Source organism: Rhincodon typus, chromosome 18 (genome assembly GCF_021869965.1).
Source record: "Rhincodon typus isolate 14 chromosome 18, sRhiTyp1.1, whole genome shotgun sequence".
Taxonomy (NCBI): domain Eukaryota; kingdom Metazoa; phylum Chordata; class Chondrichthyes; order Orectolobiformes; family Rhincodontidae; genus Rhincodon; species Rhincodon typus.
The window spans coordinates 37,493,159-37,520,707 of record NC_063349.1 but is presented as its reverse complement, the minus strand read 5'-3'; the positions used below and the strand labels follow the sequence as shown (position 1 = coordinate 37,520,707).

General features: G+C 37.5%; 1 protein-coding gene across 2 annotated transcripts in view; it reads right to left on the bottom strand.

Moving 5' to 3' along the window:
• Positions 1–7,263: 7,263 nt before the first annotated feature.
• Positions 7,264–27,549, bottom strand: part of acss3 (acyl-CoA synthetase short chain family member 3) — a 58,292-nt gene continuing 38,006 nt past the window's right edge. For both annotated transcript variants that reach the window (XM_048608061.1, XM_020517903.2), the window contains exons 11-16: positions 24,616–24,679; positions 14,000–14,081; positions 12,514–12,636; positions 11,979–12,078; positions 11,709–11,884; positions 7,264–7,755 (exon numbers count right to left, since the gene is read on the bottom strand). In XM_048608061.1, the coding sequence (XP_048464018.1) occupies positions 7,678–7,755; positions 11,709–11,884; positions 11,979–12,078; positions 12,514–12,636; positions 14,000–14,081; positions 24,616–24,679 (623 nt within the window). In that variant the 3' untranslated portion in view covers positions 7,264–7,677. The remainder of the gene's footprint in view (positions 7,756–11,708; positions 11,885–11,978; positions 12,079–12,513; positions 12,637–13,999; positions 14,082–24,615; positions 24,680–27,549) is intronic.

Sequence of the window (27,549 nt, the reverse complement as noted above, 5' to 3'; positions counted from 1 at the left end):
TAGCATATTTAAGGGTTATAATTTGTAAATGTCAATTTATTTCACTATCAACTGAGTTGATATTGTTCGGTAAATGTTTGACAAAAATCACTGCACTCACCCTTTTCAGACATTACAGTGTAGTAATGAAAGTGTTTTAGCAATATTATATCACTGTCCTTTGTTCCTGACTCAGTTTACGTACTGTGTATTTATTATACCTGTTTGTTGTATGTAAATGAACATAAATATTTTCTAAAAAAACAAAAAAAAATTTACATATGGGTTTAATCAGAACACACTTCATTGTCAAATAATTCTGCTGTTTGTACCTCACCATTTGCCATAAAATTTGAGATATTTAATGCATCGAAAAAAATCACTTTTACAAGAATTTAGTAAACAATTGCAGTTTGGACTCTAGTTTTAGTTAACTTCCTAACTTTTTAACATGCAGTTGAAGCTGGAATCCTGCCACAATTCAGATTTGAACATCTGAAAACCTTACATTTCAGAAAAAAAAACTTTCCTGTGGACTTATTTAAAGTGATGAGTCTGTATACAGATAGCAGAAAAGCATTGCGATGGTACAATACCAAACTGCTGTTTACAAGCCATGATGGCAGACTTTGTTCCTGGATCCTATTCTTCAAGCCAATACTAATTTGACTTATGGACCGAGTTCTATTCTTCAGCTTTCATCAGAATTGTGCTATTAAGATCTCAAGATGTGAGCAAAATTTTCCAACCAAGTATATTTGGTGTTGCCACTTAGAATAAATCTTCAGTCTTTATAACTTGACATTTGTTGAATTCTCTCAAATTGTCTGCAAGCTTCTGCCAAGCTTGCCTTGTAAAGACTTTGTACTGTTAAATTCACTTTATTAGACAAAGCAACTGAAAGACAGTGTTATGCAAAAAAACATACAAAGTGTTAGCAATCTGATCAGATTTATTGTCTGACGTAGTATTATTTGTTATATTGTTACACTTTAATTGTAAAAAACGGTTGAGATATATTGTGATCGCATTAATATTCTAGGTGCAAGCTACAGCTACTTTGACTTCAGCTTTATTGTCCTTTAGTTATTTCTCTTTGCTGTTCTGTATGATCAAACACTTTGTTTAGTTCCAGATTTGTTTACTGCCTGATTTCAGTCAAAGCTAATGGTGATATAGTTATTTTGCACTGTCAATAAAGAGTACTACTGTCATATGCTGTTTCGAAAGTCACTTCAACGAACCAATATGAAGTGGATTGTTCAACTGCTCTTTATACAAAGGAATTCAATAAGCTATTTGCACTATTTCTTAAGGGTTTCTAACGGAGTTACAGCAAGACTCTCAGAATATTTTCCCACTTTTGAGCAACCAATTCCTTCCAAGTTAAGATCACTATAGTCTGTTATAACTGTGTATCTTAAAAGCAAATTGAACACTTACTGCATCGTGTTGAACAATTAGAATTCTATTTTCCATATGAATGTTCTGTTTATGCTGTCTATATAAGAGAACTGGCAATTTCAGATTGGTTTATTGCTGAGCAGTTTTATTTTATATAAAGTTCACCAGGAAATGGGCAGAAAGTATTTAATCTTGTATTGTCAACTCTTCTTTAAAAATAGTCTGAGATCCCCTTAGTAAACATTTAAATACTCAACAGCAGTCTCTCACTCAAGGTTCAATGAGGAGAGATCATGGAAAACATGGCTAGGGTTGCACTTACCTCGAATTTATTTTGCATTTGTGCACACATTAATGGGCCTGCATGTTTATTCTCCAGAAAAGGAGCCTGAAAATGCACTGAAGCATATTTCCAACCCTTCTTGGCCTCAGACCTGACAAGTAGTCAATTTTCAGACAAACAGAGTTGGTTGCAAGAAAGATTTTTGGGACACCTTCTGGTTAAGCCTTGCATAAAACAGTAGTATTTCACATTAAAAGGTAGAGTTGCCATAGTCTTAGCAGATCAGAGGGCTTCTCTCGTTAGAGAGAGATGACTGATAATTGGTTAACCAGAGGGTCACCACACCTCAGGCAAGAGGACAGGTTGAGAAGGACAGTCCTTCATTGTCACCTCAGTCGGTCTACATTGGTTATCTTGGTTGGACAGCTGATTTGCAATCTATAGTCGTTCAGCTTAGCAACTCAAGAAAATATTTACAGTTTAATTTTAAAATATCCTTTCTAGCTATTTAGGCCATGAAATTAGACTTCGCCCAAAAACAACTCTGTAGGTCATGTTGAAGGATTGCCATGCAGTTATTTCCTTTAATGCAGGTAGCCCACAAACTTTGTAGCCTGCAGCTTATACTAGATGTGCTGTTGAATTGTTCCCTGCGTGAATTTTAAAAGAGGTAACACAAGTAAAATTATTGTGCACTACCTGAAGCCAGATTCCACCCTTTAATGAAAAAATGCATTTGCAGTTGAAGAAGCCATTAGAAATCATTCTAAAAGGTAATTTTAACTGGGTAAACATTCAAAAGTGACATCACAGGACAGAACTTTTCAATTTATATTAGTCTTTTCACTTAATATTTCCTAAACAACTTGGTCAGAGATGGCCAAGAGATGGTCTGGAGCAGTTGAGACTTGAACCCAAGCTTCTTGCACAGAGGTAGGGATACAACCACTGTGCCGCAAGCATCTTTGTCCACAGATCTAGATATCTTCTGAATCAACCTGTTCAGAGATGTTATTACACACGTCGAGAAGGGGAACTTGAAGTTGGTCCACCTGGTTCAGAGGTAGGGACACTACAACTGTGCTGCAAGATGTTTTGTTCACTGATCATGTAGACTTACTTAATTGTTTAAACCTGTGAGTGAAGGTAAGAGTTAACCTGACACCACTGAAGTTTCCAGCAAAACAGACTTGGATTCTGAGCTATTGAGAAAAATCCTATGATGGCTCAGATATTGTAAACAACTAGAAATAAACCTATTCCAGAGTTAGAACTAGTGTCATCTCTGCATCACTCTGGAGATATGCAACAAAACCATGAATACAAAATAAGGCCTTAACACAGGAAGACAGAAAAATAGATGTGATTTACTCATAGGGAACCATGAATCTCTGCAGACAAATTTTGTGATTTGGTATTCAATCTAAAGAATCTAGCCCCAGGAATACGAACAAAATCTTAAAGAAGTTCACAACCCCTCGAAAGTGGTCAGGTAAATGCAACTTCACATGCCATATCTTTCTCATTATATCACTAACCTCAGACACTGCTCAATTCACCACATCCCACAACTCACCTACTTACAATCTCCAGAAGTCATGACTCTTCCTGTTAACACAAGATTCGCTGCACCCTCAAATTTAAACACACTGCAGCAAGCCACATATATGTATCTCAGATTGTATGTACTACCTGCTATTCATCTATGCCTGTCACCATAAGAAAGAGAAACCAAAGTAGGCCATATGGCCCCTCAAGTCTGCTCCACCATTCAGTATGATCATGACTGATCTGGCTAGCCGAACAGATGGCATTACACATAGAAACACACTTTCCACAGTTGCACTTAATGGGCAGGTGAGACGTGGCTGCAAGTCTTAACCCCAAACAACGACATGGTTGTTGACATAGATACAGCAGTCATGTGTGAAGTAGTGGCTTGCTCTGGCACTGTAACCAAAGTTAACAGTAGGCTCACACTTTATCCTCCTCATATCATCTCACTTCTTTCTTTTACCTCAAAGCTCTTATAATGTGCAAGCCACAGATAGCCTTAGGATTGATCTCCAACTTTCCCCAAGCATTTTACAACAATCGTTTTACAGGCAGCAATAATAGGTGACTGCCCGAGCTACATTGGTCAAAGGAAAAGTAAAGTGGCATTTGGAGGCATGTTCTGTTCATCTTGCCATGCTCTGGTCCCTTAGGACTCTTAAACTCCTGCTCCTCTATTACCTTCTCCAACTACTGATCTTCCTGTCTGCTTGCTCTCTCTTGCCTCCTGCTTGCTCCAAGTTTTGACACATCCTGTGCTAGACTCGCTAAACATTCCTTGCCTCTTTATATTCCTGTTTTCTCTCTCCTCTTGTTCAGTTGTGCCCCTGTTATCTCCATCTTCCCACTCCTTACTAGTGTTTGCTCAATCCGGGATCCCATTTTCTCCAGGTTTTATTCTCCCATTCATCTGTGATGTCCTGGCTATCTGTATAATGCTACTTTTTCTGACCTCCTGTTCTCTTCAATCTGTTGCTTCTAATTTTCTACTCCTTCCAAGTTCATACTTTCTTAGGATTCTGTTCTCTCAAGGAGCTGTTGATGACTCAGTGCTGTGTTCTTCCCACAATTATGGTCTCCCACCACACCCTTGCTTCCAAAGTGGTAACTTCTGCGCTCTGATTTCCGAACACTTGTACAAGATGTTGAAGATGCTGTTTCAGTAAAAGTCTTTGTTATGGCTTCTGACTAAATGTGCTGATCTCTCTGCAATTCTGCCAAAGATAGACAAACTGCAGTGAGACGTAGACACCTATAAGTAAATAGCCATTTTCTTAAAAATGTTGTCCACTCTTTAGATGGAACACTTTTTAATTATGGTATTATAATTCAGGTGTGGTTTGTGAGGGGAGAGGGGATGCGCAGCATACATGAATACTAATCCCTTTCGAAAGGGATCCTTCAATCGAAAATGTGTCAGAATCATTACTTTAAGCTATTAAGGCAGAAACTGCACTCTACCCAAGCAATGGACAAAGAACACCAGCTCACCAGATGATAAAGTCACACAATAGTCCTGCTTGAGAGGATTCAAATGAGGACTTTGATGGACAGCTTTCAGAAGAAAACTGATGGTTATTTATAACATAATGTTTGATAAACTGACTCCAGGTTTTCTGAGCAGACCTGCAAATGTCAAGCAGCAGAAAGCAGTCTGGCACCACTGGCACAATGGCTTGTGGCTTGAAGTCCATTGGTTCCAGCATGCTAATGGGGTCCAACTCCGTAACACTTTTACTGACCCACCTAAGTTACAGTCAAAGGAGCTGTTGCAGAAGTACATTTTGTAAATGATACAAGATGTTCAAGATGCTGTTTCAGTAAGAATCCATGTTGTGGCTTCAGACTAAATGCGCTGATTATTCTTTTATCCAGGTTAATTATGTTGGCAAAATTTTCATATATTCTCTGCCAATTTAAGGCTTCAAGCTACCTGCAAAAGGGTGAGTTGTTAAGATTTTGTTGTTGATGGTTTGTCTTTATTTGTATAGTTCTTGAAATAGTATTGTTATTAAAAACAATTTACTTTCTCCTTCAAAATAATACAGAAAACTAATCCAACTGTCAGTAACTCATTTTAATGCACCTTTTGCAAACTGCTGTTATGCCTGCAATACGATTTATTTAAATTTCATGTGCTGAAGCTTTACAGCTCTGTCAGATTATTGTGGGGGTAGGGGTAAATTTCGTAATAGCTTAGGTTTCACATTTTATTTGTTAGAAAATTAGATCACCAGGCTAGATAACAAAAAAAATTCCATGTTTTTTTACTTTTATACTGATATGTAAACTCAGATGATAAGGTATGCAAAGAATAAAATGAGTCAAATGAACATTAATTTTTTGTCCATATTTAGAGTCAACTGCTATTTACAAATAGCAACTACTGTCCAATGAATCTAAATTGTTGCTTATGTTGGGGCTGTAATGAAAAAGAAGTAATTTTACAACATTAGGGCAAGCTGCAGATAATCTACCATACTTCATTTAAAATTTAATGTGCAGTAAAAATTCAATTTTGTTTATCATATAACTAAAATCTGCTTGGTTTGACAGAAACCTGACATGTTTATTATTTACCAAATTCAAATAAAATAAACCATCCTTGATTTGGACATTAAATTTTCCATTTAGATACATAAGAAAAAACTACCTTAAATATTTCAACTTATAATAAGGTAAGGGAATGCAAAATTGTTTGATTAATCTCCAAAATAACCTACCCCAAAAATACTAGATGAATTAAAGGTACATATGAGAGGCCAATGCAACATTTTGAACTGAGTGTCTATAATAACTATATTTAAAAATGAATGGATAAAGTATGCACTTCTGAATAAAAAGAATTTAGAATGAATAGCCATATAATTTAAATAAATCAAACAGAAGTATTTTTCATAAAAATGACAGTCCTCCTCTACCCCAGGTTGCTACCTTTCTGAACATGAGGTTAGAGGTTGCCATAGTGTGTCCTAAATTTTACTTGTGTATTGAGTGGGAACAGGTAGATATCCACCCTTCAGTCTCATACTGAGAATCAGATTTTTTTGTTGATTTATAAAGCGCAGAGTAATTTTTGCATCAGTAGTCTAATAACATACAGTAGTAGTACAATTCATTTCTGACAACTGCCATTTAAAGTGTACTTTTAGTCTATCAAAAGTTCCCACCACACTTTACAGGAGAATCAAACAAAATTGAACACTAATCTATCTAAGGAGATTTTACAAGTTGGTGCAGTTAATATAAAATTATGCAGGATAGCGAAACTCTTCTTGAGTTTTGATTTTAAAAAAGTTTCTAGCATTACAAACAGATGTTTAAATGTGAAATACACAACTTCTCAGCCCAGAAAGATATTAAATAAAGAATTTCAGAAATGACGGTTCTGCAAAATGGATAAGAACACAAGATGCTTAAAACAAATTATTTGGCCAAAGATATGACACAGAAGAGAGTTGCAAAATCATGATATGAAATCATTAGATCTGAAATCACCTTAGGTTTCAGAGATAACAATTGCAGTAATGGCTTCTTGTCTTAATTCATGAATGAAAATGACAGCTATAACTAATAATGACTTTTAACATAATCTAAAAGTAGAAGTATTATTCATAATTTTAAAAAGTTAGGCTGTACAGATACAACAGATATTCACAAGAAAGTTCAACAGTTTTGTTGCCTGTTGTGATAACTAGGCTGTAAAATAATTTTTAACTCAAGCAAGCAAATGCACCAAAGAGGAGGCATTTTAAAAGATTGTTTCCTTTTGTAAATTTCTTGGATTATCCAGGACATCTAACCACTGTGAAGGATCATTTTACATGAATTTCGCTAACAAGTTTTCTCTTATGATTGGAAACCTAAAATAACACCATTTCCAGCATTTCTTTATGGAAACAAATGATTCCAATTTTGCTCCAGGTTGCATGGTAGTGATTGTATGAAATTTTTGCTAATAATTCTGTGTTAGATTTTGTTATATCTGAACAAAGTCTTAAAATTGTTCTTACAATTGAAAAAAGGCTACCTTTGTACAAAAGTTGTATTTTAAATATATATTTTGTCTAGAATATGTTTAATTGGAAATTGAACTTTATTCATTTTCTTTTGAGGAAACAAGGTGGAAAACTCCAGTTAGCAATGTGCAGATTGTGTATTACCTTCATGATATGTATGACCATTTAATTATAGTTGAGATAATAACTCAAAGAAAACCAATAAGTAAAATACTTTCAGTATAACTTAAATTTCCAACAATATGCCAACATATACTGTATTTGACCCTTTCAAAGTTACATCACTACAGAAATAAATGTTTGTTGTGTCCTATAAAGTTTTAAACATAGACAGAAATTAAAAAATTCAGCTTAGGCATATCTCTGAATGTAGTTTCTATATGGACTTGGAATTGCTGATCACCACTTACAAAAGTGATAATAAGAGGGGATTGAATGTTAAGATGTAATTTTTCTCTGCTTCAAGATTGCTTCTATTTCTGAGAAAACACGGGGATCTTCAATGGTTGTTGTTATCTATACAAGAAGGTAAATAACGTTAGCCATTAACAGTAGTAGCATATGATTAAAATCAGTTAAATTATCAGAACAACTTTAACCCCGTTTTTAAGGCAAACAGCTCAGGAAGAATTATATTCTGCTATTTTATAAGAAAAAAACCAAAAGATATTGACTATTACGTTTTAAATATATCTGTCAAATACAGTCTGGTAATTTTGTGAATTCCTTTGCTGCATTAGTAGTGAAGTAACAAAAAAAAAATAAAAAACTGACAAGATATAGATAACATTTAAAAATGTGACAAACAGTCCTGTGAAGTAGCATTTGAGTTCCGAATTACAATAGGAAGTGTTATTCAAGTGCACTAAATATTCAACTTATTTAAATTGATTAATCCAGAGGAGCTTTAAACTGCTTCCACAGCCATAGCCATCAGGATCTAACAATTATTCCAGCGATTTGTCAACCGAATTTATTTCAAGTATAAATAGCCAAAGTGTCTGCAGTCTTTCCTCAGAACTCGCACCTCTAACCCCAAGTACAAGAGTATAATGTTAAAGCAGGTCCAGGATTTCTAACAATGCAAAAGACTCACCAAATTGACACTTTATAGATTAATGGAATGATTTTCCTCAATGCCACTTGTATTGGCATGCTGTGATGATGAGAGGGAAAACATGGCATGTGACAGAACTGTGGAATTAGAATGTGACATTTGGTGTAATGGGATGTAGGTCCTCAGCCATTGGTAAAGAATGTGGGGTTTCATTTATTGGGAAATTAGTTACGTCTATAACATTGAAGGGAGGGGAGGGTATTGACTGATTGTAATGAATAGGCAGGTGCCCGAATTTGGCAGGAATGGTTTGTGAGTGTCTATAATTTTTTTAAAAATCAAACATTCAATTCAACATTTTGTGACGGGCTCTGTGTGTTATTCTCTGGCTTGGAAGTATACTGTTACAATCTCATAGAAAACAGGAGCTTTATTTTAAAGTAACCAAAATTCCAGTTGTTTACTAGTAGATCCACATCCATGGTTTGAAAAACAAAATGAGTCAATAAAGTTAACATTAAATACTATCTCTCCTATACTGCAAGATCCAGAATTATCATGAGTTAAATATGAATTAACAAGTAAATTTTGGTTAAATAAAGAACTATAAATTGCACATTAGAAGGTAGATACAACCAAGACAGACATAATGAATTGGCTCCACAGTCGACTCACATTTTGCTGTTCATGCTCACTCGAAATCCTACAAACACTGTATTCTTCACCAAACAGTTCAGGAATGTGATCCCCAGCTAACAGCAGCTTACAATCAATCTAAGTTCAACAGATCTGGTCTCTGCCAAAAATATTATATGTCTGTGTTCATCTGAATGGAATAGACCAACCAATGTTATCTTCCACTAACAGAAAAAGCTGCAGCAACTTGTCCTTACCTTCTGCATCTGTACTCCGTTTTCTTCAATCTTACCAGTTCTGAGTGACTGGACTTAACTACTGCCACTACTCAGCTAGGACTTATCTAAGTCCTTACACATCTCTTAATGAGGTTCAATTTGTTAGAATTTTCAGTTTACAAATAATAGTTTGTTTTTGTTTCGTTAGAAACTGGGTGGATCAATTTCCTTTCTATGCTATTATTAGTCTTCTATCTTTTATATTTTAATCAGGGTCTGCCTCACAGAAATACACATTAAATTTAAAGACAGAAGAGTTGTAGCATCAAACCTCAACAAAACAGCCAAAGATTCCTCATGTGGAACTTTTCCAAAAACACAAGTGGATTAATTAATATCACTCCTTGTTCATTAATAAATAAGGATTGAATTTTTCCATTTTCACACAAGTGTTTTCTCAAGTGAGATTTTTGGTGCCCAGTCTGCCGTGGCTCAGGATGACTTTGCTCATGCAACCTTCCACTCTTCATCCCTTGTCTGTCTCATGCAATTGTTTGGCAAGAGAAGTGGAAAGATTCACCAATAATGGAATATCCCAATGTTCACCCTGCTAGCACCTCCATTACTCCAGATGCTGTAAGCCAGGAACTAGCTTTCTTTGTTGTGCTTGAGTCTCTACATTCATATTGTGGCCCAGAAAGGAAAGTTAGTTCATTTATTCACCCACAGGGAATTAGTGATGCTGGTGGATAGGCTGGCTGAGAGGAAGGTAGTGATAAGCGGAGGGTTAATGTTATATCCTGCTTACCAGCAAAAGGGAGCTTGACACCAGCAACAGCCAGTCCTGGACCCAGACAGCGATCCGGATCAGTGCTGTTTCCCATGGAAAACACAATGCACAGCAGTGGAGGAAGAAGGTGTGCACAGATATTCTGTGCTCTGCAAGGGTAGAGAACCATCATATTCTTTCTGCTACTTCGTATTCAAAATGCTACGAATTGCACCAACTCTAGCACTGCAGACACATCGTACCAATTCTCATGGACCACAACACATGTTTGCATGCATCATGTCCACTCAATAACACTCACTTCCTCATTCTCCCAAATTTCTAAGTATTCCTGCCCTTCATGCTTCCTACTCACTCACTGGCGACAACTCATTACTCTTCCTATCCACATACATCGTAATAAATCTACCCTCTTGTCTCATTGCAGTAAAAAGTGACCTAGCCCCTGAACTAGTATCTGCACAGCATCCTGACAAATCAGCTGTAAACCTCAAATTGTACACACTTGACCTGTAGGACCTACTGTGGCCCATTCCTAGATTGCAAAGATCCAGATCCTCAGTTTCAACTTGACAGTGGACCTGACTGACCATAGCTAACTCCATGGAATAGAACTGGACCAGCCCCTTGATGCCTGGGTGATATTCCTTGACTGACTGCAATTTCCCTTTACACCAGTAGGGTCTGCTCCCCTCTGATTTTCAACACTGTCTATTTGCTTGATGTACATGTAATGTGTTTGCCACATTAAGAGCTGGCACATGCTTTAAGTGTAGAGGTAGTAGGAACTGCAGATGCTGGAGAATCTGAGATAACAAGGTGTAGAGCTGGATGAACACAGCAGGCAAAGCAGCATCAGAGGAGCAGGAAGGCTGACGTTTCAGGCCTAGACCCTTTTTCAGAAATGGGGGAGGGGAAGGGGGTTCTGAAATAAATATGGGGAGAGGGGGAGGTGGATAGGAGATGGAAAGAGGAGAAGAAAGGTGGAGAGGAGACAGACCGGTCAAAGAGGTGGGGATGGAGTCAGTAAAGGTGAATGTAGGTGGGGAGGTAGGGAGGAGATAGGTCAGTCCAGGAAGGACGGACAAGTCAAGGGGGCGGGATAAGGTTAGTAGGTAGGAGATGAGGGTGGGGCTTGAGGTGGGAGGAGGGGATAAGTGGGAGGAAGAACAGGTTAGGGAGGCCGGGACGAGCTGGGCTGGTTTTGGGATGCAGTAGGGGGAGGGGAGATCTTGAAGCTTGTGAAGTCCACATTGATACCATTGGGCTGCAGGGTTCCCAAGTGGAATATGAGTTGCTGTTCCTGCAACCTTCAGGTAGCATCGTTGTGGCACTGCAGGAGGCCCAGGATGGACATGTCGTCTGCGGAATGGGAGGGGGAGTTGAAATGGTTTGCAACTGGGAGGTGCAGTTGTTTAGTGCGAACCGAGCATAGGTGTTCTGCAAAGCGGTCCCCAAGCCTCCACTTGGTTTCCCTGATGTAGAGGAGGCCACGACAGGAAAAGTGTAACTTTGACATTACATAGTACTATACAGCACTGAATCCAGCTTTGTGACTGTTAGTGCTTGCAACCATGATATTACCTAACTTTTCCTCGGTGCTAAAACATACTATAAGCTGCAGAGGCTAGGAGCCTCCAAGAAAAGGCAAAGTGTGTGAATGTTGAAGGTATCACAAATAAAAGTATTATATTAATGACAACCCAAAAGGTGCCAGCTTTAAATTTAAATGCACTGCTTTATAAAATAAAATAAAACACAAACATACTTGGTAAGGCTTGCCATTTGCAACTGCTGAAAGTGTAGAACGAGGTGTCTTGCCAGAACGAGTCTTTGGTAACACGGGTACAAAGACCACTTTCCTAAGAGCAGCAACTGGACCAATGGAGTCGCGAACAATTTTAATAATCTCTTCAGTGAGTTCCTCGAATGTCTCAGTCACACCTGGTATATATGTTTCTTGAGTTAAAATGTGATAAAGGTTTATTTTTTAATGTTAGGTACAACATTATTGAATGTGTAAAATTAATGATCTCACCAGTCCTTAAAACACATAAAGCTACTGGAACATGCCCCTTGACAGAATCCTCGAGGGCTACAACGGCACAGTCTGTTACAGCTTGATGAGTGATAATAGCCTGCAAGAACAGCAGTAAACATATCTAGTAAATTGTTCATTTTTCTTTGGTAACTCACGGCCAGTATTTTAAAAACAGATCTTGCATTTCACGTTATTGAATTTAGATTTAAACAGAAGGAATTGGTGACAAAGTGTGTTGACCATTAAATCATCAGATGCCGTTTTACGCAGAGGGAAGAGGAAAGATATTGTACCATGACAAGTCTCATATTCATAAACAAAAACAAAAGTTGCTGGAAAAGCTCAGCAGGTCTGGCAGCATCTGTAAAGAGGAATCAGAGTTAAAATTTCAGGTCCAGTGACCCTTCCTCAGAAGTTCTGAGGATCATTCCTAGAGGTAGACAAGATGGTGGATTATCTTTGCGCAGGAAGAAGAGTTTTGGGAGAAAGGAAGGTTATAAAATGGGGATAAAAGCTGTGAAAATAATATTACCTCTTCAATAGAACCAGCTGAAATCCTATGACCTGCCACATTAATTACATCATCCACCCGTGACATGACGTACAAATAGCCATCATTATCCATATAGCCAGCATCCATAGTATCATAGTAACCCTGGGTAGACAGGTAGGGAAAGGATTAAAATCATGGTTACGTGTTTACTTCAACTGTTCCTGTACCTTTCGTATTTTATAGTTGCCTGTTCAGTATAACTCCCAGTGTCACTATTTCGTATCACTGCAACTTCCCTGATAAATATCGCAAAATTTATATACAGCTGGTGTGCTGTACCAAGCATCTCTGCAGCCCTCTTGTCACCTTCTGAAGAATTAAGTCAAAATGAAAGGCAGGCAGAGGAAAACAGCTTTGACAAAATGTGTCCCTTTTTCAACAATGCTCAACTTCTGTAGCACTAAATGACTATTTTGAGAGAAAATAATTACATTGTTTGCTTAATATCTGCCTCTATTAACCTCCATTCCATGCTATTAAATTTATTTGGTGCAATGGAAAATATATGAACCATGAAATTGGAGAGAATGCCCAACCCAACTTCCCAAAAGTTAATATGCTGTGCCATTTTTATTTACAGATGCTACTTTATATACAGTTATATACAAGTGAAGAGGGCACTTGGTAAAGTGCGTACCTCCGCAGTTAATTCAACAATATTTATCTTGAGGCATTTCCATGCCTGGTTGATGCTCTGAAACTAAAAAGCTGAAAAAGAAACAGTCAAGAGCTTTCATCTCAGTGAGAAGACTTCAGGCCAATCCACATCCAACAACCTGACTGGAAACACTGTTCACACTTTGATAGTTGTGACAACTGCACCACAGCAGCTGAGAAAGTTCACAAAATTCTAAATAGTCAACAATATTCTAATAAAACAAGCCATGCCATTTTGAAAAAATGTCAGTTCACCCCATGCCATGAAATTAATTATTCAAACAACACAATATTTAGATCTGGATCTGCATTTCTGTCAAAAAACTAATCAATTCTTTCCTTGAACCATACATTAACTGAGTACAGAATATTGTTCAAATCCATCTTTTTTAAAAATTGTATTGTTTATGAAAAGACTAACAAATGGGCAAAAACATTACCTCCGCCCATCTTTATGAGTCCTGTTAGCAGCTGCACATTGATCCAGAAAAATAGGTATACATTCTGGAGGGAATGATTCTTGGCATTAAGAGAAACAGTCAGGTAGTCTGACAATGCTCAGGGTTGTGGAAACTCCAGATTACATTGTGGTTCTGCAGCAGCAATTCTGCTGACTCATACAAGCCTCAGGTTAAGACTCCAGGCAGTTTCTGATGACTTAGTCAAAGCTCACTAAGTGGTGTCAAAATGTCTCTCCAGATGTCAAAAATAGAAAATATTTCAAACACTGACGCAAAAGAATTTGCTCATCTTGCATGCAGATTGTACTCATAGTAAGAGGAAAATGTTTCTGATGTATCATGCTTACTGGATATTTAGTGAAGTAAAGCTCCTTGAACAGCTTATCATTTTCCCAAAGTGTAGCCAGCGTACCTGGAGGTAAAGGTAACCTTAAAGGAAACAATATTGTTAAAATAAGGACAGTAGTGTGTGAAGTAAATATGCAGCATCAGTGAACATCTGCATCCACTGCCAAAAAGTCTGACTTTTTGGCACCTAATCACCTTTGCAAATTTTTGGAACCTGCATTGAACAATCCCAAACATCAGTGAATGATATCTACTTCCCAGCTGTGGCCAAAATGCAGTAGATCTAACGCTGCATGCTTCCATTGAGGACTAATGTTGGAATCATGTCTCTATCGGTTGGAGGCACCTTCAACAGAATTGCAGTGTTTCGATTTGTACTGGCAATTAGACTACTTAAAGATTTTCCTTAATAAACATGATTTCTAAAACTGCTAGTCTAAACAGCTTAAAAATATAATTTGACAAGGAAGCAGTTTGTTCTATCTATGGTACTTTAATGCCAGGATTCAAAAATATACCCTTAGATGCAGTATAAAGGTTAATTAAAAATAGCATTATAAAAGCTAATAAACTGGATGCTACAACTTAACTGAACATGATTTGTTTTAATACAAATGGCAGTGCCCCCATGAAGACATTGATATCCAGGCCTTTCAGTGAACCCACATTGCACATTCAACTCTGATACTTTTCCAGTTTCTTTCAAATTAAACTAGTTTTATCTTGAAATGTCAAATTAGTCAGATACAGTACAACTAAATAACACTCAGTTAGTGAGGAAGTTGCTAGTTACAGAATTTTACGAAAGAAGAATACAAATTAATGGAGAATGTCAGAGAACATTTGCCTCACATCCATCAAATGGACCTCATGGAGTTTCTTACCACTAAAATTCAGACCATTGGTCAGCTGCCTCTGTCACCTCAAACCAAACATACCAAGCTTCCTCCAAGACTTTCCCTGTCCTGAATCAAAACTTGCATATTTTTATAGATTTTTATTCATGCCCTCACCCCTATTCCCATTGAAGAGTTGTCTACCCAACATTCCCTCCTGACTGCCTGGTTAGTTGACATTGTTAATGTTTCTCCTTCCTGAGGTATTATACTTCATTTTTGCCTTCATTCCTCAAAAAATCCAATTTTTGACCACTCCATCCAGACAAATTACCATCTTGTCTTCAATGTCTTTGAAAATGTTGACACCCTCCAAATCCATGCCCATCTTTCTCCGAACCCCTGTTTAAATCCTACATATCAGGCTTGTCTTCTCACTCCCACTCAATGGCCTTTGCTGTCTCCCAAGGATATACCCTTGGTTCTTTGCTATTTCCCATCTATATGCTGCCCCTCAGTGATATTATGCAAAAACACAGAATCATCTTCCGCAAATACACTGGTGACACTAAACTCAACCTTTTACCCACTTCTCCTGATCCCTCCCTCCACTTCTCTAAATTCTCAGACTGTTTGTCTGACATTCAGTTCAAGATGAGCATACCATTTTCCAACAAACTACCTGAAAGTCAGAAGCCATTGTCTTCAGTACACAACACATATCCATTCCCTAACCACTAATTCCAGCCCTTTTCCTGGCAACTGTTTGATGCTGAAACAGACTGTTCACAATCATGGTGTCACATTTAACCTCAGATGAACTTCTGACCACACATCCACATCATCACTGAAACAGCTTATTTCCATTTCCGTATTATCACTTGACTCCACATCTGCTTCATTTTAAGTGCTGTTGAACCCCTCAGTCATACCTATTATCAACTCCAGACTTAACTATATTAAGACATTTATCGCCAGTCCTCCAACTCTAGCCTCTTCAAACTTGAAGTCACCAAATCTCTGCTTTCTGTATATGCTTATGTCATGCCATTTACCCATTTACCACAGACCCCAGAGTTTAAAAACCAGGTGGGAAAACACACTGACGCTTCATCAGAGGTTGCAAGAGGATGTTACCAAGCACGGTAACGAAACGTCTGCGGAACAACAAACCAGCTCGGCGAGCCAACCAACCTCAACACCCACAACCCGAGCTAAAGATTTATTCCAAAACCTTATTTACCCATCAGCCTTGATCTCATCACTGTACATTGACTCCCGCACACTTTAGTTTAAAAATTCTCATTTTTGCTTTTGAATCTATCCATGGCATCACTCCTTTCCAATCTTTGTCATCTCCTCCAGCACTGAAAGCCACCGAGATATCAATTTTTCCCCAATCTGGCATCTTGAGCATCCCAATGTTAATCATGTCACAAGTGACAGCAATGCTATCAAATGAAAAGAAGCTAAGCCCTAGAATTCCCTTGCTAAACTTCATCATCTCTCTTTCTTTCAATTCTCCTTAATAAGCTTCACAAAGAATCCATTTTTGTCCAAATTTTTGAGCATCTATCCAAGTATCTTTTATGGGGCTCAATATGAAGTTCTTTTGAAAATGCTTTGAAATACCTTGGGACAGTTCACTATGTTAAAGGCACTACATAAACATGATTTGTAGCTGTAATTTCCACATGCAACATTGGAGGGTCTTCTGTTGGAAGCACAAGGAAGAACGGTTGCCCTGTCTGGACCTCTGCCCTCTGTAAATTCAACTTGGGTGGATATGGCTCAATAACAATGTTGTCTCTAACATCAAATCAATAGTAAGGCACAAGGAGAACATTTCAGTTTTTCTTTCAAAACAATAATTAGGTATTTTCACAATACAAAGATTATAACAGATATTCAGTAGAGTCAGACAAAATCTGCTTAAAATATGATAAGGTAGAAGTTATGGGAGAGTGTTCTACAGCATGCATAATACGAAAAAGCCTTTTTTGAATATAAAGTTAGACTCATTGAAGAATTTGTTTCAGTCTACCGTCTCCTTCAAAAGTATCAGACATGGTGAGTGATCTTAATTCAAGGCATAATCACTTGGGAAATAAACACTGTCCTACTGTTCCTCCTTTTTATTGCTGACAATGTGAGTATTGGTAAATTGGTATAAGGTGGTCATGACATTATAAGTAGGAGGCTGGATAGTTATAAAGGTGCTGTTAATAACGTTCTGATTTTGGGAATCCTGCAATATGGACAAACTGCAGTTTTAAGTTAAATTGGAAAACTTCTGTTCCCAGTGTTCCATGAATGAAAATGATTTTTGTTTAAACTTACCCTGGCAAACAATGCGACTGTGCTTTGAAAATTGATTTAGATTGTCTGTATCTCTTTAATAGCTTGAAATGAACCTGAGGCATGTAAGTTCATGGTGGTTGTGGCCATGTTTATCATGTGAACAAGATTATGGAGGCCAGCTTCAATTAGACTAAGAAAATCCATTACTATATCCAATGGTAGTTTGCATGATCACATAAGAACTAGGAGCAGAAGTAGGCAATTCAGCCTCTTGAGCCTGCTCTACCAATTGATACAATCATGGCTGATCTTATCTTCGCTTCATCTCTATCTTCCTGATCACACTCTCTTCAACTTATTACTAAGTAGGAATTTGTCTATCTTCTTAAATTTACTTAATGTCCTGACATCCACTGTATTCTGGGTACTGAATTCCAGAAGTAATTTCTCATCACACATGACAGTGTAGGTAAGAGTGTTCATAACTGCAACAGTAATCAAGATGCTGCCATTAAATATGTTCAAAAATGCAAAAATGAAAATATTTTAAGTGTTTTATTTTAGGATTCCAACCCTCTGAAGTTCAAACTCTAAAGTCTTAAAAAGTGAAATTCAACCACTTTTACATTTCCACACAAAACTGGCTGAACTCTCCTCATTTCATATGTGCAAAGCGCACCTTCCATGAGAAAAATTAGAAAATTTGCACTATTATGACACTACCCTTACAGTCAATTTCAAAATTTATACCTTTTACGTGGGGAACACTTCAACCTAGTTTAGAAAGACATTGGAAAGATTGTGCATTGCACGGAACAAGCAAGCAGCCAGCTGAATGTTGATTGTCAAACAATTCCCTGGCCCCTTCGCTTATTCCACATCATTGCCCACAACCACAATTAACTGAAAATATACCGTCCAGTTATATTCCAGCCATATTGTAACATTATTTTAGTGACTAGAGCTTTTGAATACTAACTACTAAAGATTATGCCTTGTATTTGTCAAAACAACTAAAATATGTCCACAGGTTATGTCCTCACAGTAACTATGATGTAGCAACTTCAATTGATTTTCCTGGAGATACAGAAATTGCAGAACATTCAATTAATCTTTTTCATTGACTAGTTTTCTACTATTTTACAGTATATGTCACAACTTATGAAGTACATCAACCACAGTCAATTATAATTTGCAAACTTCTCCTGTTTACTCAATATAATTTAATTTTAATGTCCTGGTAATTCATTTATAAATTACTTGATCATTGAAATTTGAACAGGACTCTTTAATGCACTTTAAATTTGAATTGAAGTAGCACCAAGAAGCTTTTGTGTAACTGATGATATTGGGAATCAAGGAGGAGATATTTTCTTATCAACCTGTTCAGAGATATTATTACCATCTGGAGCAGGTGACTAAAACCTAGGCCTCCTGGCCAAGAGGTAGGGTACTATCATTACACCACAAAGACTTTCCATTCATTAGTCATGCCTAACGCAATAGAAGATAACTGTGATTCCTTACAGTTTAGATCAAAGTCAGTGAAATAGAAACCAAAATACCTTTCTTTGTAGCTAGAGTTTATTAACAGTCTATTCCCCAGCCTCACATGACTCTCTTTTATATCTTACAGTCAATTATTTTATTAACCCCAATTACCTGCTTAACCCTACTTGCTATATTAACAGATTTCCCTCTTGTCTTTAAAGAAAGCCTTTGAAGATGTAGAAACAATTCTTAAATAAAACTAATGAAAAGTAAATAACTTTTTTATAATTCTATGTCTTATATAAATTTGTTACTGAACAGTTACTGTTTTTTCCATTTCCAAATTATTCAGTCAACCTCCCATATTGTCCTACCTTTGAAGGAACAAAAATAACATGTTTAATTACAAAACAATCCAACTCCTTCTCCAAAGATTTCTTGGAGCACGCATCTCTTGTGTGAAACAATCTGACAGCTGGTGATTGCATCAACTCACTTTATCTATGAAATCTCTTTACAACATTTCCTTTATGCCAGCAAGGTCAATTGTCAACATTTTCTCGACAACACGTTTTATTGAATGCACGCTACTCGAAGGAGATTGGTTATCCACTAAACATTCTATAGGTAAAATTTTCACTTTTGCCTCTTGTATAAGATTTCCTTTAGATATTGGATAAATACACCCCTACATCCAGAGTTTCCACTCGTACCAATGTTTCAGATGCTGTAGTACTTTTCACTACCTTTTTTATTCTCTCAGCTTCTCAAGCCAACAGCCAACATTTGTTATTGTTCTCAACAAGAATATGATAAAGCCTGCTGAACTTAAAGAGGCATCACAAGATTGGCACCTTTAGAATTATTGAAAAAAGGACTAGTTTCATACCTTCTGGGTCACCCAAGGCTGCAAACTCGAGAGTTTATTTTACTAAATTTAATTTTATCTCTAATTTTTTTATTCAATTTCAAGACTTCCTCGACCATAGCATGTCATATCATAGTACGTAGATTCTTGATTCCAAGTCACATCTTCTTATTCTGTTTCATGTCTATGCCCGTATTTAAAGGCTCCTGAAGCCCGACTTATAAATTCCCTTTCTATTTTAATCTATCACACGACTCAAAATGCTATAGAACCAACCACAGAACATCATTAGCATGCATCATAAACTTGTCTACAAGTTTCTGTCTGTTATACTGTTACGGTGTCTGCTCTGAACTGAATACAACCTATTTTCAGTAAATTGGACCCTAACCGAGAAATATAATACCCTCACTGCAATATTGAACTAATAAACACATTTGTTCTACATCACCTGCTTGTTTGGTTGCCATTTTGTAAAATTATTATTTTTCTGTCACTACCTATCACTTTACACAGATTTTTATTGCTTTTTTTTGCCTGTTTTGCAATATATCATGTTTCTTGATTAAAGCTAATTTCTGATGTCTCTATACAATGTTGAGGTTCAGCACATTTCCTCTGAAACTAACTGTTGTCCTTTCCCAAGCCAGGGATTGATCGCTCATTATCAAAGGAATTTTCAGACTTCTTTCTGCAGCCCTCAACAATTTGCATGGATTGCTCAAGCTATGTCAGATGTTAATCTGCAATTTGGTTGGTCCACTAGGATTCTATGAAGCATCTTATCTGTTGCCACATGATTTTTTTCCTCCATTCGAAGGTAACTTTTCACCGCAGTATTTATTACCCCAATGCTCATACTTTCACACATAGTTTTTAATTCATTATTGGTAAGATGCCACCCCATTGTCAGTTGGGAATTTAGCCAGTGTTCTCGTCCAGCCCCAATCCATTTTTCTATTACATTGTCCACTATTACTCTTTTCTCTTTATTCTATGTTATTACACAGGGACGAAATATAGTTGCATGCCTACAAACTGCAAGATAGAATTTTTTTTTTTTCCCTGTTATCCCATACTTTCAAGTATATTGCTGCAACTTTATTAGAGCTCTTGTTAATAAGAGAGTCATGATAGGCTGTGATGATATCCTTCTTTATTTTTTCTTACATAAATCACATTTAATGCTGATCTCTTCTACAAGTTTACCCATTGGCCCTTACTCTGGCATCCTTTAGAGGATTTAACCTCTAAGAAGATGGAAGGGACCTGTAAGGAGATGGAAGGGTAAGCTGCCAATATAATGTTAAGAAAATCTGCCTTTTTCCTCTTTAAATCCCTATGATCCTGATGTCAGTAACACCTGCTTAATATTTTTATGATTTAAATAAAGTTAGGTCCTGATCAAGGAATCCAATTATCTCTGTGTTACATAAAGTGTACATCCACAGCCTCCCAATAACAATTATCCACTTGTGTTCCATATCCAGTTTCATTTTAGCCTCTTTCGTAGATGGCCTGGTGAGCAGTAGGAGTACTTCACTTAACACTACATCTGTGCTAATAAACCGGTTTACCCCATTCTATTTTAAAGGAGTCACCACTCTTTTTTAGCAGATGCTCATCCCCAAACCTGAAGCAGGTCAGAAATCACACAACACCAGGTTATTATTCCAACATGTTTATTTGAAAACACAAGCTTTCACAGCCTCAGTCCTTCTTCAGGTGTTAGTGAGAGAGGTAGTATCAGACGTAGCATTTATAAGTAAGAGATCAAAGGTACACACCATTGATGAGGATGTACTAAACAAACCTAAACTATTAAATCTTTAAACAATTAGAAGGTTTTAATTGATTAATTTGTATATGTAAATCCCCAAGTTCCTTTCAAGTCACGGTCCTGAGAGAACTAAAGGTTTTATCATTGTAAAGAAGAGGTGACATTTTAGGTTAGAAATGCATGTTAGGTGTGAGACCTTGTTTAGAGTCTTTTCGTGTTTTAGTTTGGAGTCAGATTGGTTTTATTTCTAAAGTATGATTTTATAAAACGCCATATTGACTGTCTATAAATTGGGTACTTTTTCAACAAAATAAAATGTACCTGCAAATACAAAGTCACCTCCTAGATTTATGTGCATGTGAGGGGAGGGAGGGAGAGGGAGAGAGAGAGAGAGGGGAAGAAAGAGTGTGAGAGTGAGAGTGAGGGGGGGTAGAGGGGGGGGATGAGGGAGATTGTGGGTGCGTGTGTGAGAGAGAGAGAAGGGGAGTGAGTGGGTGAGTGGGTGAATGAGTAAGGTGTATGTGTGTGTGTTGGGTTCCCTTGTAGTGCAACATGAACCCAAGATCCCTGTTGAGGCTGTCCTCATGGATACTAAACTTGGCTATCAGATTCTGCTCGGCGATTCTGCGTTGTTGTGTATCCCGAAGGCCACCTTGGAGGACACTTGCCTGAAGATCTGAGGCTGAAAGTCCTTCACCGCTGAAGTGTTCCCCCCCGGGAGGTAACATCCTATCTGGTGACTGCTGCAGTGTGTCTATTCATCCGTTGTTGTAGCGTCTGCACGATTTTGCCAATATAAAATGCCTCAGGGCATCCTTGCCTGCAGTGTATGAGATAGACAACGTTGGCCAAGTCACATGAGTATCTGCCATGTACATGGTAGACGGTGTTTCCACATGTGATGGTAGTATCCATGTTGATGACCTGGCATGTCTTGCAGAGGTTGCCTTGGCAGGGTTGTGTTGTGTTGTGTTGTGGTCGATGTTGTCCTGAAAGGTCAGTAATTTGCTGTGAATAATGGTCTGGTTAAGGTTTGGTGATTGTTTGAAGGCGAGAAGTGGAGGCGTGGGGAAGATCTTGGCTAGGTGCTCATTGTCATCGATAACGTGTTGAAGGCTGCGAAGAACATGGCGTAGTTTCTCCGCTCCTGGGAAGCTTTTGCTTTCAAATAAACCTGTTGGACAATAACCTAGTGTCATGTGATTTCTGACCTTGTCCACTCCAGTCCAACATGGGCACATCCACATCAAACCTGAAGCAGGTAAATCTCTCAAATTCTTAAACTTGCTTTTGTCCTTATTATTTAAACAAGTCTAGATAATATTTTAGGCAATCCACTCCACACTCTGTGGTCAAAAATCCACTATCCAACGCAGTTCAGTTGAACTGTACTCTCAGTAACGGCAGTATGCACCATCTACATGATGCATTGCAGAAATTCACCAAGGTTCCTTAGAACCAAGTACCTTCCAAACCCATAACCATGCCATCTAGAACAAGGGCAACAGATACATGGGAACACCACTATTTGCAAGTTCCCCTGTAAGTCCCTCAACATCCTGACTTGGAAATATTTCACTGTTTCTTCAGTGTTATTGGATCAAAATCCTGGGATACTCTCCCTAATGGCATTGTGAGTGTTTCTACACCAGCAATTCAAAAGTGCAACTCATTACCACCTTCTTGAGGGCAACTAAGAATGAGCGATAAACACTGGCCCAGCCAATGGTGCCCACATCCCATGAATGGATAGAAAAGAATCTTGCTTCTTCCAGGAAGCAACAGTGCCAAGGTTGAAACTTTCTTTTGTTTTTGTGAAGACATAACCATGTCCACATATCCACTTCATTGGTCCACTGATCATGAAGTTTCGCTTCACAAAGTTCAGTGGGAAGTCATATCCTGACACACTGCATTTGGTTTCAGTCTTTCTTCTCCAAAGGAACACCAATTACAATCTTTAGTCTGAAATGAACTTTTAGTTTCCAATCTGCAAATGTCAATTCAGTTCTAAGCCAAACAGTGAAAGAGAACCAAGACACCTATCTCTGTGGATGGAGTTTATTAATTGGCCACAGAAAGCGTATTTAACAACTCAAGTCCTACAGCTCATTCAACCCAACAGTCCCTCCATTATATCTACCCAGTAAATTAACTAATCAACTAACCCGAATTAACTGCTAAACTACTTTGTTATATGAACAATTGCTAGAGATAAAACATTTCATCCCAGGACCTTGCTACAACCAATCCTCAGGTCAGCATTCCGAGTCCAATTATTTTCAGGTATTGAACAACGATCTGCCCAGCAACAAAACATCATAAATAGGAATATCTGGTGATGACTTCACAGTATTCTGTTCCATTCACAATTCTTCAGATAGTGAACTATTTCATGTATAAGTGCAGCAAGACCTTGCCTGGACTGATAAATGATAAATTCCTGGGACTGATATATGCAGCATTGTGGTCCAGGCAATAGCCATCTATAACACAAGAGGACTTAAACCATCTCCTCTTGATACATAATGGGTATAAATGCTTCCACAGTTAAAATCCTTTGGCCAAAAACTCAACTGGGCTAATTATACAAAAGCAGGTGAGCGGCTGAGTATTCTGAATTGAGTGGCTCAGTTTCAAATTCTCCCAATCTTCACCATCTACAGGGAAAAGTCAAGTATTCAATTGCATTCCTGACATCAGATGAGTATAGCTGTGACAGCACACAATAATTCACACATCATCCTGAACAAAGCAGTCTGTTTGATTGGTGCCCTGTTTCTTTGACATCTATTTTGCCTACAAAGTCTATTTTTTTTTTTACAATGACTACAGCAACTCACTAAGGCATCTTCAACAGCATCTTCTAAACCCACAAGTTTTATCATCTTGAAGGACTGGCACACAGTTGCCAGGGAAAACCTCCAAGTTTGCCATCAAGTTAGACATCATCTTGATTTGGATATACATTATTGTTCCTTACATTGTGATGCATCAAAATCCTGGAAATTTCAACGATAGGCAATGTGGAAATACTTCCACCACATTAATAGTTGGGATTCAAGAAGGTCATTACCACCTTCTCATGGGCAATGAAGGATGTTCACATCTTCAGAATTAAAATATTCATACAAAGCTGAATAGTCTCACTAGAAAGATGACGTATCATTCCTGAAAAGGACATGATCTCTCATAGATTGGATTTTAAAAGTTTGGTAAATACATGGGGATAGATTTGCACATTCTACACAACAAAAGGAAGGTAAAATTAGTTGAATTAAATTAAACAATAATCTCAGTTGTGTTTTATAATAGCTACTATTGATGAGTAATACTCACTTCACGACAATATTTCCCAGACTATTGCGGTTCATTTCCTTCAGGTCCTTGTCCAGAATCATAACTACAAAATGATAGAACAGAAAGCAGATTAAAATTTGCATTCTAGATAAATTAATACTCCACTAACTAAGTTTTTAATACAGTAGATGCCTGCTAATGACCATAAAATTGTTCATTTCTTCATGTTATCTACATTACTAAAATAACATTAACAATAATAAAAACACTCAATATGCAGGTTCCATCCAATGAAACTAAGCATTTACACCAATCCAAACATGATGTTATAAAATGAGTAAACCATGAACCTGGATTCCAGACCAATTACAAGAGCATCATTTTATTAGTGACATTTTTCAAGTCATACAGCACGGAAAGGACCCTTCGATCCTACTCGTCCATGCTGACCACGTTTCCCAAACTACTAGTCCCACTTGCCTGCATTTGGCCCATATCCTCTAAACCTTTTCAATTCATGTACTACCGAAATGTCTCGTAAATGTTGTAACTGTACCTGCTTCCAACACTTCCTCTGGCAGTTCACTTCACTCATGAACCACCCTCAGATCCCTTTTAAATCTTTCTCCTCTCACCTTAAAAATATGCCCTCTAGTTTGAACTCCCCTACCCTAGGGAAAAGACCTTTACTGTTCACCTTATCTATGTCCCTGATGATTTTATAAACATCTAAAAGGTCACCCCTCAAGCTCCTATGCTCCAGTGAAAAAGACCCAGTCTATCCAGACTCTCTCTATAGCTCAAACCTTCAAGTCCCAGTAAATCTTTCCTGAACCCTCTCCAATTTAATAATATTCTTCCTACTGTAGGGCAACCAGAACCGTACAGAGTACTGTCAAAATGATTGCTACCATGTTATCAATTGTACAGAAGTAACATCCCCCGAAGCTACACTAAGCTGCCTGGTAAGCTTCATTTTGCAAAATTCTTCTGATAACTTTACCTCCCACCCAACCAAATATTTCCACACAGCCTATCACTTGTAACATATTTAAAATGCATCCAAATAATAAAAGTAATAAAGCAAATATATGGTACAGACTGAAAAGGTAATTATTATTTTACATTATAATCTTAAACCTCCACACAATCCTTTACTAATGTTGCATGTCACTGCATTATGATCTACATAAGGAAAGAAACAGGCTACAAATAACTGACAGCGTACACTTACTGAATCCAGTGCCCACACAATGAAAATACAGTCATTCTTATCAGAATAAGATGTGCAAGTATTCTGTTTTTTTAAAATACATTTTTCAGTTAATGTTTTAAATAAGTTGGAATCATTAGTAACTTGATTGAATTACAGTATATTGTTCCTATAAAAACACTGAATTTGTCTTATTTATTTATCTTGTAAAATATAAAGTAACACTTTTCAGAGAATACATCTTTAATTGCAATCATAGGTATTTATGAAATAATTGTCTAAGGACCTGCAGGGTGTAAACTTTGTCCCAGGTGGCAGGCCAGATTAATACTGAACTACTTCAGCATCAATCTCAGGGAGTTTAAAATTTTTTCAACCCTGATCTTCAACCATCTGTAACACACTGCAGATTGCTTTACACAGACTCAAACTGACACAACCTGTCCATCTTCTCTCCCACCTATCCGCCCCTCCCATCCCACTGACCAATCCCCATCACTCCCTACCTGCACTCACCTATCACCATCCCACCTACCTTCCCCAGCCCTATGCCTCCTCTTTCTATTAATTTCTGAGGTCCCTTCCCGTTCCCCATTTCTGAAGAAGGGTCCCAACCCGAAACATCAACTTTACTGTTCCTCTGATGCTGCCTGGCCTGCTGTGATCTTCCAGCTCCACAGTGTTATCTCTGACTCCAGCATCTGCAGTTCTTGCTATCTCTATCAATGGATATTGGATGCATTCTAGTTGTTGGTCCTGACAGACACAGTACCACTTTTCGCCACATTGTCGTGCTCTTTGAAAGTGAAACAATGAACTGCAAAATCTATTTACATGACTTTTGTAACCAAAGGAATAATACAATTTCAGCTGTAATTAATCGTAAATATTTATTTTTAATAGTGTAAGTAGCTTCTTAGAAATGTTAAATTGCTTGAAATATCTCCCCATTGAATAACTTAAGCATGTTTTCTACTGCGCTGAAAATTTAAGCAAAATTAAATGTTTTAATTTTTTTTGAAAGAATCTGTTTGTATCATTCCGCCTCTCAGAAATAACTGAATCACAAGGCATGAAGTTTAACTCTCTACCTTTTATATTATGAAGAGATAATGAATCGTCTTGGACTCTATTCATCTAAAATACAGCTAAATATCATATAAGTTGCTGACTAATTCAGGGCAATGAAGTATAGGATGACTTATATGACTTAAATAATGTAGTAAAACAAAAAGAATTCCATGTCAAAAGAGGCCAACTTCCCAACTTCAGGTTTATCATGTGCATTACATGGACCTTGTATCTAGGTAGAGATATGAATTAGCTACTATTGTGAGCCAACCCTCTTTCATCTTGGAAATGTATGAACAGTATAAAGAACAGCTGTTTACAACATTATCAATATACTTCTACACCTCTGGAGATCCAATCTATTATTCGCACATATGTTGCTATCATTGACTCTAAGCATAGATAATTTGCACCTTCTACCCAGTAAAATAATCTGGGCCTCCTCTAATTTCTGACAATTAAGCCAGCCAAGCTTGCCATGCAGACTTCAGAAGAGGTCACATGACCCCCTTCATTTGATACTGAAGGTGGTCACTGAACCCGAAACATTAACTCTGCTTTCTCTCCACAGATGCTGCCAGAACTGCAGAGTTTTTCCAGCAATTTCTGTTTTTGTCCCTTCATTTGTAACAAGAATGGTAAGGCAGGTTATTACCTGAATGATGATTATTTGGGAAAGTGGGAGGTGC